The 12457-nt window shown below is 42.8% G+C and overlaps 1 protein-coding gene across 1 annotated transcript in view; it reads right to left on the bottom strand.

Moving 5' to 3' along the window:
• Nucleotides 1–12457, bottom strand: part of C1H14orf132 (chromosome 1 C14orf132 homolog) — a 79228-nt gene that overhangs the window by 66642 nt on the left and 129 nt on the right. The window contains exon 2 of the mRNA XM_078387570.1: nucleotides 7207–7773. Coding sequence (XP_078243696.1) covers nucleotides 7207–7773 — 567 coding nt within the window. The remainder of the gene's footprint in view (nucleotides 1–7206; nucleotides 7774–12457) is intronic.

Below are 12457 nucleotides of genomic sequence, written 5' to 3'. Positions count from 1 at the left end.
AGATAATAATGCTGAAAGGCAGCAGGAAAAGAGGAAGACCAAATATGAGATAGGCTAACTTCCTAAAGGAAACCACAATGCTTGAGCCTGCAGGAGCTGAGTAGGGCTATTGAGAACAGTAGACTTTGGAGATTGCTCATTTATGGAGTCGCCGTAGGTCGGAGGCAACCTGACAGCACATAAGAACAACGATACTCCCCTGGGTAGTGAACAAATGGCAAACTAGGTAGCTGATAGGAGATGTGCTTTCTAACCACTGCCTGGGGGAGGGGGATAAAACAGTAACCCCCCTGGTTCTTGAGAGATCTCCAGATAGGCAGTGAAGTCTCTAAACCGGTTAAGTCTAAAATAGCAGGACTGGAGCTTAGACAGGTTATTTTTGGGGTTACAACACCAGAATCTTCCATTCAGCATTCACAGGTCTTTGCTCAATACAAGTTAAGATAAAGTTCATGGGGAACAGTCAGGCCATGGGCACTGGTGCCCCCCATAATCTGAGATAGTCAACAAATTCTGCCTAATATGACGGCCAGCCCTGGGAGCCCCCGATATCTTGAGCACCTCAATTGCAAATGCAGCTGATATGCTAAATAAAGCACAAAGCCCCATTTTAAAAAGTCAGTCTAGGTTCCCTGCAGTTCTTCTTCTATTAAATTTAGAGATTTGAAAAGAGGCTTCTATCTTTAGCATCAATGCCTTAAGCTTATTCCATTATTTCTTTCTGAAAGCTTTTGAAGTGTGTAAAGTGTCTCCATCTTCTCCAGCTTCACAAAGCTATATAGACTCTAATCTAATTATTCTACATTACACACCAATTTTAATTGTTTGAACATCTCTACCCTTGAAGGTCGCTTATCAAATTAAACACTAAAACAGTAAAATCAAAAAAATCTAAAAGGTATTAAAAGCAGTATTGTACTCTAAGATCAACAGAAGTCTGAAAAGCATTTTCTTTAAAAGCAGGAAGATACAAAATATTAAACCACATTAAAGACCTGATGAAAGAAAAAGAGTAGTGAAACATATTGATGAGCTTCACAGATATCACTTAGCACTTTCAGTGCTAAGTGATCATATTGCCTGTTAGCACTCCTGCTACTCTGTTCAGTATATTACGAATTGAAATTCTTTGACTAAACTTCAAAAGTTACCCCACTTACAATATATTACAAATATTTAACCTTGTTGTGCAGTGGTTAAACTACAGTACTGCAGTCAAGATTCTGCTCATGACATGAGTTCAATCCCAGTAGATTCAGGTAGCCAGCTCAGAGTTTGCTCAGCCCTCCAGCCTTCCAATTATTACAGTATTATTTAATTGAACTGTAAACCACCCAAAGATTAAGTGCTATGGGCTGGTATATAAGCCACACCCTTTGCTTTGCTTTCACTATGCTTACAATAGACCAAGTGAAATTAGTGGAACTTAAATCCATCAGGACTTATTGAAATTCATAGATTTGAATGAGGTTACTCTTAAGTAATTATTTTTAAAAATTCTGGATGCAACCCATTTTTCAGCATCATCTCCTACATTAAGTAGTGTATTACAACAAAGACAGTCCCAAATGATGCATTTATCTATAACAAAGTGTCTTGTGGCATCTTTAGGACTAGCAAGTTTTATTGGGCATTAGCTAACGTACTGTATCTTGTTTCATCCCAACTAGAAACCCTATGTTTACCCAGTGTATGTTCTCTATCCCCAGACTTAGTATCTGTTTCTGGCAATATTGAAGCAAAAGCTCCCTATTTAGAAGTCTGATGATGTGAAATTCATCATTACATTCATCTTCCAAAGGAAAAGGATCTCACAAAGGCAGTTGATATGAAACACTCAACAGGAGGGTTTACCAAATGCCTATGATCAGATAGCACTACAACTGTTCATGAGCCCAACTGGGGCTCTGCTGCCAGGGTGGGTGGGGTTGGGGGGGTAGCAGGGGCAGGCCCGCCCCCATGCCCCCCCGGCAAAGCGCCGCTTTCAGAAGCCTCCCGGGTGTTTTCCACTGCTGAACAAGCCTCCAGAGGCTTCTGAAAGTGGCGCTTTGCCATGGAGGGGCGCGGGGAAGGCAGGCCTGCCCCTGCCACCCATCCACCCACCCCACGGTAAAGCGCCACTTTCAGAGGCTTCCCCGGGTGCATTTCCACTGCCTGTTTACCTGCTGGGCAAGCCCGGAGAAGCTTCTAAGACCCAGCGCTGATCAGCTGTGAGGCGGGGGGGTGGGAGCGGAGAAGAGCACAATATGGCTGCTGGCTCCCTGCTGGGTGCTGGCTCTGAGCTGTTTGGCGCTCATTTTTCAGCTGTTCTGGGGCTACCAAGGCACTGTGAGGAGCCGGGCTCAGTCTACAGTACCTGGTAAGTGACTTTATTTTAATTTTTTTTGTTTGTTTTGGACTTTTTTTCCCATAGGAATGCATTAATTAAATTTCAATGCATTCCTATGGGAAACCATGCCTCGCAAGACGAAATTTACGCTACATGGCATTAACCGTGGAACTGATTAATTTCGTCTTGCGAGGCACCACTGTATAATACACTACTTTTTCCTAAAATCATTACACTAAAAATTGAGGGGCATCTTATACATGGAAATAAGCTGAGGAGAAAACAAAACTGCCCGTACATTGCCTCTGTAAACAGACTTCCTTCAAACATGAGGCTTAGCTCCCTACAGTCAGGAGATTTAGCTTCCTCCAATCACGAACCTTATGGAACTGACATCAGTTGATGCCAAACAAACCAATTGGAACACATCTTGTTGAAGGTGGAGTCTGTAGGCTCAGATGCAACAGCGACTCATAATGTCCGAGCTTTCTGAGCCTAGAGGCAGAATATTGTACTCAAAGCTAAGTTTGGATTTTTAAAATTTTGGTTAGAAATGGGGGGTCTGTATCTTATACATGGGAGTATCTTATACACGGAAAAATATGGTATTTATTTTATTGGTTTTGTTCAATTGTTAGGGCTATTTTTTATTTTATCTTTGTAAATTACTTAGTGTCTCACACTAAGTCAGCAGTATATAAATTTATGAAATCATCATCATCACCATGCATTCAGCACCCCAATCCACTATCAATGCAACCGTGTAAATAGAAAACAAGCTTTTCAGTTCTTAGTTTCTTGGGGAAGGTCATGTTTAAATCCAAAAAGTCACTGATCTCCTTTTTCAAATAAAAAAAATAAATACTGAGATCAATTTGATCGAGCAGACTTCTAAAATCTCATTTTCAGAAATATTGCAAACATACACCACTCATCAAGATGGAAACCATCTCAGAGTTTTCTTATAATCTTGTATAATCTCAGACTTCTATTATAGTCAGCATTCTATTATAATATTAAACGTACTTTAAATTGAGCCTCAAGATAAGCTGGAAACCTGTGAAGATTATACAACAGGGGCTTAAAAGGATTGTATAGCCTGTTAGCACTGTTAGATTATATAACCCTACAACAGAAAGGTGGGTGATAGCAAGAGTATTAAGACGGGTCTGAGTAAATTTTTTGTTACTGATTTATTGTGTCCTGTAGCCATCTAGCACATGGAACAGATGTGGGAACAGGAATATCAAACACTTGTGCAAATGATGGAAAGATACAAAATGCAGTATTAGAAATGTAATGAGAATGAGAAGAACAATCTTAATTAATTAATGAGCATGTAATCTGGATAAAAGATTATTTCTACTCTCATTCTTAACTGAAATGTACTGTATAATGCAAAGTGCAACTGCTTAACTGGGTATTTTTGTCATCTTTAAAAAATCCATTTCTAATAAGACATTTCTCCCTTTCCTGATGTGATGCCTGGCAGACAGCATGACCGCAAGACACATATTTCATCTCTCCTTAATGCAATCTCATTCAATTTATCATCGAGTCACCTGACATAGGCTCGAAGCTTTGCAAAGTTGGCATCATCTGATGGCCAGACAGCAATCAAGAAACAGCCATCTATCGGCTTCTCTTCGAATTCTGATGTTACTATGTCATTAAAAAAGAAAAACAAAGCTGTGCCAGGAATTACCAATGTTGATAATGCTGTTCTTTGCCATTTCCAACCATTTGGGTTAAAACAAAAATTAAATATATGTTTTTTTAAAAAATAAGATGTCCATTTCCCTTCGTGTGGGAAAAAAATCTATTACTGTATTGGTTAAGTTATTCTTCCCACACACAAGTATGCACACGCGCACATACAGACACAGCCATGAGGCATAGGAAATACTTCTGCATGAGCTCCACTATGATGGATGGGAATAAGACAAGAAAGCATTTGAGCTTTTTTTCACCTGTTATTCTTTCACAGGGTATATACTAGGTTTTCCCACAGGGCATATACAGTAGTAGATTCCCCCCACTCAAAAAAAAAAAAAAAAAAAAAAAAAAAAAAAAAAAAAAACACCAAAAAACCCCCAGAAATAATTAAATAAAAGGTTACACCAGACATATTTCTTCTGACTTCACTGAGACCGTACCAGTACATGATGTTATTCTATAATGCAGCTAGTGAGAAGAGTTGTTAATCAACAAGTATTGCTCTTTTTAAAGTTTAATCCTACTCTTTTATTCATAAGAATGTACAAAGATAAGAGCATAAGAACATAAGAAGAGCCGTGCTGGATCAGGCCAAGGGCCCATCTAGTCCAGCTTCCTGTATCTCACAGTGGCCCCACCAGATGCCTCTGGGAAAACACAAGACAACTAGATACCTGTCTCCTGATACCCCTCCCCTGCATCTAGCATTTTGATCTGTGCTGGATTAAATGAAAAGTAAACTTAAGGACGTGGTGGTGCTGCGGGCTAAACCGCAGAAGCCTATCAGAAGACCAGCAGTCGTAAGATCGAATCCATACAACGGAGTGAGCTCCTGTCACTTTGTCCCAGCTCCCGCCAACCTAACGGTTTGAAAGCATGCAAATGCAAGTAGGGACCACCTTGGGGGGAAGGTAACAGCATTCCGTGTCTAAGTCGCACCCACAGAAGATTGTCTTCGGACAAAATGCTGGCTCTATGGCTTGGAAACAGGGATGAGCTCTGCCCCCTAGAGTTGAGCACGACTGGACATCAAGGGGAAACTTTACCTTTACCTTTACCTTTTAAACTTAGTCCAGCATTCTGTTCACACAATGTCTAATCAGATGCCTAAAGGAAGGCTGAAAAAGACATGGATTTAAGCTTCTCACACATATTCCTCTGAGGCTGAGACCACCGGGTGCATTGCTTCTTATACTCGATGGAATCCTAGCAGGCATGAATAGTCTTATGTATCTTTGATGAATCTGTCTACTCCCTGCCCTCCCCATTGGCAGTCATTACTACAATCCTGTAACAATAAATTCTACAGGTTAACCAACTGTGGACTATGTGCAGGAGGAGTTTCTATTATCTCTCCCAGATGTTTCACCATTTAGCTTCAGTTGGATGCCACCGATTGTGGAAATGCACTTTTACCATTCCTTTAAATAACAGGTTTACACTGAAAAGTGCAAATGATTGCAGCAGTTAAATTTCAAAAATACAGACAGATAGATGGATCTGTCGCGCAGAGAACTACAGCTATGACGGGATCCTAAACGCACAGATCACCACCAACAACAACAACTTAGACGGGACCTTATGGATCACTGAGTCTAGCTCCTGGATACCTGAATTATTCCCATGGAATTCAATGGGTCTTACTTAGGAAACATCTACTAGATTGTACTGTAGATGTTGATAGCTTTCGTTACTTCTAGGAATAGTTATCTTCTACCTTCTACAGTGGTGCCTCGCTAGACAGTTACCCCGCATGACAGTTTTTTTTGCTAGACATTTACTTTTTTGCGATTGTGTTTTTGGGACCTAAGCTTCGCAAGACAGCTATTTAAACAGCTTGGCGGTTTGCAAAGTGGCTTTCCTATGGCCAATCTTCGCTAGACAATGACGATCCTTCCCCATTGGAATGCATTAAACAGGTTTCAATGCATTCCAATGGGGAAATGCTTTTCGCTAGACGATGATTTTGCTAAACAGCTATTTCAGTGGAACGGATTATCATTGTCTAGTGAGGTACCACTGTAGATGCAAAAGCACGTTTAACAAGGCTAGAATGAGACACAGGCGTTGTGCTGCCTGAGACACAGGACAAGCTACCACCTGTTTGGTACTGCACTTACAAAAACCAACTGGGCTGAAAGTTGAATTTTACTTCAGCATTGATAATAGGATAGTGACCTCCACATGTGAGGCAGCAGGATAGATTTTGGGCCCAGAAGTAGTTGTATGTCATAAAAACTTTTGATCCCAACACAGCGGTTGCCTCCCTTTCCCTATCAACAGAGCCTAGTCTGAGACGATGCATCAAATTATGTCATAATTCTTCAAAACTTAACAAACGACCATTCCAGAATTATGTCCTCTTCTTGCACATCCAAAGGATGGGCACTTAAAGAGAGATAGAGAGACCCCCTTTCCTCTCTTAATGAAGATTACTGGTGACATAAAGACAAAATAAACTCAGGACTAAATTGCAGGAGCCAGCTTATTCCCAGCCCAGTTTTCTTCACCTCAAATGCATAAAACTAAATTCCACCAGCTTGCTCATCCCCACCCCAAATTTGCTTAGTTCCACTGCACAAAAGCCACACTGCACAAAATCCAATTGCATAAGCCTGTTTATTCCCTTCTCCACCTCAAGTCAAAAGCAGGTACAGTAGGAGAAATCTTTCCCATCGCTTAGACTTCAACCCACACTAAAATAAATAAATTAAATCAATAAATCACCATTGGAAGCTTTCTCACAAAAGGCCGCGTGGCTTCCGTCCTCCACTCTCCCCTTCCTCACCATAAAAACTGAGACAACGAATGAGTTATGATCAAAATAGCCAGTCTAAAATCTAAACGGGAATCTAAACAGAAATCTCCCTCCTTTCCGCCCCTCCATCCAGCTTCTTCTACGTCGCCCAAGGGATATTCATGATCCCCTCCCCATCAAACCAAAAGCTGAACGATTCCCGTCCCCGTTTGAGGCCAACTCCTACCTGTTTAACACCTGCTAATATTAGAGGGGGGGGCTCAGGGTTTGGGGGAGACTGACTGCTTTGGGGGGGCTTTGAATTAAGGTGGGAGGGGGGAGTTTTTGAAGAGATCGGTCGACCCCCCGCCCCCACCTTCCGATCCTGCTCCCCCCCAATCCATCCATCCTCGCCCGCGCTGACCTGCGCAGCCATGAAGGACAGATCCATGGTGCTGATGGATCCGGAGCTGCTGCTGCCGCTGCTGCTGCCGGTGCTGCTCCGGATCGAGCTGGTGGCGAGGCTGCTGCTGCCGGCCCCCGGGGTCGAAACGCCTCGGGGGGGCTGAGGAAAAAGAGCCTCCCCCAGCGGCAGCTTGGGGCGCGTTACCAATTCCAGCTCCTCCGGAGAGGGGTGGCGGAGCCCGCGCGGATGCCCGGCTGTCCCCAGTTTGCTGCGACCATGGTCTGCCCAGAAGGCGCGGGAGGAAAGCAAGGCGGCGGCGGCGGCGGCGGCGGCGGCGGCAACAACAACAGCGGCGCCCAACCCCTCAACCACGGCGGTCGTCTGCTCTTCTCTGGGCGAGCGGGAGCGCCCGTGTCCGCGCCGGGAGCCTCTCCTCCGCCGTCGCCCGGGCACGCCCCCTTCCCGCCCCGGTGGCTCCGCCGAAGCAGACGGAGGGCCGCGCTCCGCCTTTTTCCCTCCAATGAGAGCGCCTTGCCTCGTGAGAGGGAGTGCGCCCAGCCCGCCGCCGCCGCCACCACCTGAGCCCTACCTCCGCCCAGCCTCTCCTCCCCCCGCCCGCCCGCCCGCTGGATGAATTAATTAATTAAACTAATTAATTAATTTCCATCTCCAGGGCAGGGTGCCTGGCGTCGCAGCCGTCCTGCACTCTTCCACTAAGACGGGTTGCGTTCAGAGAGACGTCAGGCTCCCGGGATCGATTAATGCTCCGCCACTGAGGGAACCTTGAAAACACGCGAAATAAATAAATAAATAAATAAATAAATAAATAAATAAATAAATAAATAAGTGAGGGGAAATCTGAGGCGCAAGTCGACTTCGGCTTTTATTTTTATATATACATCTGGAGTTGGGGAGGCTGGAATTTATTTTCCGGCATATCCATCTCTCCTGCTTTCAGGAGGAGAAAATGTATATATACAGTACTTTTAAAAAAGATCTCCTCCCCCCATAACATATATCGCCCTCCAAAAAAAAACAACAAACAGCCTAAGAGCATCATATTTATTGGGGAAACCAAAGTGCAGGCTCCATTTTGTCTACTTGTGGTTCAGAACCAAGAAATATGGTATGACTTATGATTATCTGTCACATCTTACTTTTAAGGTATTAATGTCAGGTAGATGTTCAAAAGGTGGCTACTGATTGATGACCAACCACACAGAACAGTAGCACCTTACAGTATTGTGATTTCATGCCTTAGAAATAAACAACTTTCCCCACCTTGACACTTGTACAGTGCTGGGATTATAAACCCAGCCAAGTTGTAGTGGCTGTATTGTGTGGGAATGCTTTGCATTGTAATTCAACATATGCATATCTAGAAAGATTATAAGAACAATCATTAGCAAAATTGTTTAGTATTTAAATTAAAAAGAAAGATCTGATTCTCATCTAGATAGAACAGGGGTTGTAAAAGGCCTAATTCATTAAGATTTCAATCTTAGATTAGGCATCCTTCAGTCTCGAGAGATTATGGTAACATGCTCTGAATAGAGGACTTGGAACAGCGTCTAGTGCGGCTGAGAAGGCCAATTCAAGAGTGACCATCCCTTCCACACTGAAGACAAATGCAATTTGTCCCCTGTCCAGCTCCCTGATTTTGCTGCTTTCGGGACTGCCTCTTTGCCTCAGCCTGCTGGACAAGTGTCTCTTCAAATTGGGGGAGGCCGTGATGCACCGCCTGCCTCCAGGCTGAACGCTCAGATGTCAGGGTTTCCCATCTGTTGAGGTCCATTCCTAAGGCCTTCAGATCCCGCTTGCAGATACTGTATTCTTGTATCGCAGCTGTGGTTTCCCTCTGGGGCACTTTCCCTGCACTCATTCTCCATACAGGAGATCTTTTGGAATCCAACCATTAACCATTCTCACAACATGCCCAAGCCAACGTAGACGTCGCTGTTTCAATAATGTATACATGCTAAAAATTCCAGCTCATTCTAGAACTACTCTATTTGGAACTTTGTCTTGCCAGGTGATACCAAAATTGTGTCAGCGACAATGCATATGGGACGTGTTCAGCTTTCTCTCCTGCCATGCACACAGGGTCCAGGACTCACTGCAGTACAGGAGTGTACTCAGGACACAGGCTCTATAGATCTGGATCTTGGTACTGTATATGCCGCCAGCTTCTTGTTAAGATATACTTTCTTTGTGAGTCTAGAGAACATGGTAGCTGCTTTGTCAATGCGTTTATCAAGCTCAACATCTAGGCAGAGTGTGTCAGGGAGCGTTGAGCCAAGGTACACAAAGTCATGAACAACCTCCAATTCTTGCGTGGAGATGGTAATAGAGGGAGGTGAGTCCATGCCCTGGCCCATGACTTGTGTTTTCTTCAGGCTGATTGTTAATCCAAAGTCTTGGCAGGCCTTGTTAAAACGATTTATGAGTTGTTGGAGGTCTTCAGCAGAATGGGCAACAACAGCTGCATCATCGGTGAAGACGAAGTCCTGCATGCATTTCATCCGGACTTTGGTCTTCGCTCTCAGTCTAGAGAGATTAAAGAGCTTTCCATCTGATCTAGTCCAGAGATAGACACTTTCTGCTGCAGTTCCAAAAGCATGCTTCAGCATAATAGCAAAAAAGATCCCAAACAGGGTCGGTGCGAGGACACAGCCCTGTTTCCTTCTGCTTCGGATGTCAAAGGGATCTGATGTTGAGCCATCAAAAACTACGGTGCCCTTCATTCCCCCATGAAAGGACCTGATGATGTTAAGGAGTCGAGGTGGACATCCAATCTTGGGAAGTATTTTAAAAAGGCCCTCCCTGCTAACCAAATCAAAGGCCTTTGTGAGATCTATGAAGGCCACAAAGAGTGGCTGTTGTTGTTCCCTACATTTCTCCTGCAACTGTCTGAGGGAAAATACCATGTCAGTGGTGGATTTATGAGCTTGAAATCCACACTGTGCAAGCACCTGGAGCCTCTTCAGCACAACACGGGCAAGCAGCTTCCTAGTCACCATGTAAAGTGTGAAAACTAGACAGAAAAGAAAGCTGACAGGGAAAAATTATTTGTTTGAAGTCAGATGCTTAGGGAGACCTTTGCAGATGTACCCTGGACTGAAAGACAAACAGGTGGGTCCTGAAGCAAATCGAGCCAAAACTATATCTGGAGGCAAAAAATGATGAAACTGAGGCTGTCCAATGAAAGACACATGACAAGAGGTCATGATTCTCATGATTCTTCAACCTTTCCTGCTGCTGGGAAAGGCTGAAGGCAGCAGGAAAAGAAGAAGACCAAATACAAGATGGGAACTCACAGGACTGAGCAGAGCTGTTGAGGACTAGACATTTTGGATATCACTCGTTCATAGGATTGCCATAAGTCGAAGGTAACTTGACAGCTCTTAACAACAAATTTCAGTTATATCATGTGTCTTTCATTGTCAAAGTACTGTTGTAAACCTGGTGTTTTTTAAATTTCTTGGCCAGCTCTGGTTTAATGCAGACTTTCTTAGGTCAGTTGCAAGAAATACATTGCCATGGGAGCTAAATAGTGGACCAAGATCATTTGCAGAAATTTAAGCTATATGCCCCCAACCAGAAGAAGAAGAAGAAACAAGAAAAGATATGATCATTCACAAAACCATCATCCAAAATAATCAATAAGGAATAACATGAAGTCACGTTAGGACTCCCACAGTTCTTTAAAGTTTGGCATTTTGTAGAATGAGCCAAATCTTCTAAGCAATTGTTAATCGCAAGTTATTTGATCTAAATAAAGTTGTTCATGTAATGTATGGAGTGGCATTCACAAACACAATCTTGGCTTTTCATTTATTACAAGAATGATAGAATATAATACTTTTTTTGGACAGGAAAAGGAGGTAGAGTTTTCTTCATTAGACTGTCAAATTCCAGTTGGAGAGTTATGTTATGGCCAGTCTACCAGTTATGTTCCATAAATGTTCTTAGAGGGGTAAATACAAAATGTGAGCCTCCACCCCATCAGCACTGAAACTGTTTTACCAACTCTTACTTCTCTATTATGATCACAAAGAAAATTCTGTAGCTATGAGCACCTTGGAAAAATTGTGTGCTCTAGAGAAATGAATATAGGCTGCAGTCCCGCACACATTTACCTGGCAGAAATCCCTGCTGAATTCACTGGAACTTGCAGACATCTGTTGTTGTGTAGTACATAAAACACTCATGTTTTGAGGATCTTTAATATATTCTGAATATTTGCTTTAAAGCTGTGCAGTTCTCATTTTTTAAGGCCATTGTATTGCTGTTGTTGTTCTCAGTGCAGTGGAACAGAAGTCAATTAGTGAATAGCTGGGTCTGTCAGATTTCCTCCAGCATAAAAGGAAATCCTTTGTTGCACTGAATGTGTGCATAAGCTCTGTTTTTGCTTCACAAAGCAGATCTAACAAAATTTGACAATCACGTCTGGCTCCTGGAGGAGATTTTAAAATGTGCCTGTTATTTATGTACATTGGAGTTTACTGTATGTCATGTTTGACTCCTCAAAGCATTTTGAAGCTCTCCTTTTGTGGGTCTCATTTAAATGATAAAAACATAAGAATGTTAAGAACTGCCTTAGCAGATTGGTGTAAAGTTCTACTTTGTGCAACTCTGTATTAAAACTAACCAGCTGGATGCAACTAGGAAATTCAGAAGACAGCAATAGCCAGTCACAGCCAGTGGTTCCAAGCACAATCTACGTACACAAAAGAAACAAGGAGGAAATATCTCTTCTCTCTCCTCCCCTAAAAAATAGAGGCTAATAGAGGAAACAGAATTTGAATAGAATAATTCAAACATGGCAAACCACATCTGAGCAATTTATACAGTGGATCCTTGACTTACAGACGGCTTGACTTACAGACTTTTTGAGTTACAGACTTCTCTGGCCGCAAAATTTAGGTTTGACTTGCAGACTGAGATTTGACTTACAGACCAGAAAAAACTAAAATGGAACAAAAACGGCCTGTTACGGGATTAATCGGTTTTCAATGCACTGTAGGTCAATGGAGACTTGACTTACAGACTTTTTGACTTGAGAACCGCCTTCCAATACGGATTAAGTTCTCAAGTCAAGACCCCACTGTACCTAGAAAACCCTAAGTAGGGGTCATCATAAATATGCATCAATGATAAGTACTGTACATCATCACCATCACCATCACCATCACCATCATCATCATCATCATCATCATCATCATCATCATCATCATCTATGAGCAGATACAAACATGGAAATAATTAT

This window comes from Pogona vitticeps, chromosome 1, assembly GCF_051106095.1.
Source record: "Pogona vitticeps strain Pit_001003342236 chromosome 1, PviZW2.1, whole genome shotgun sequence".
NCBI lineage: Eukaryota > Metazoa > Chordata > Lepidosauria > Squamata > Agamidae > Pogona > Pogona vitticeps.
Note: the sequence above shows the minus strand (reverse complement) of the source record. Positions and strands in the feature narration are given on the sequence as shown.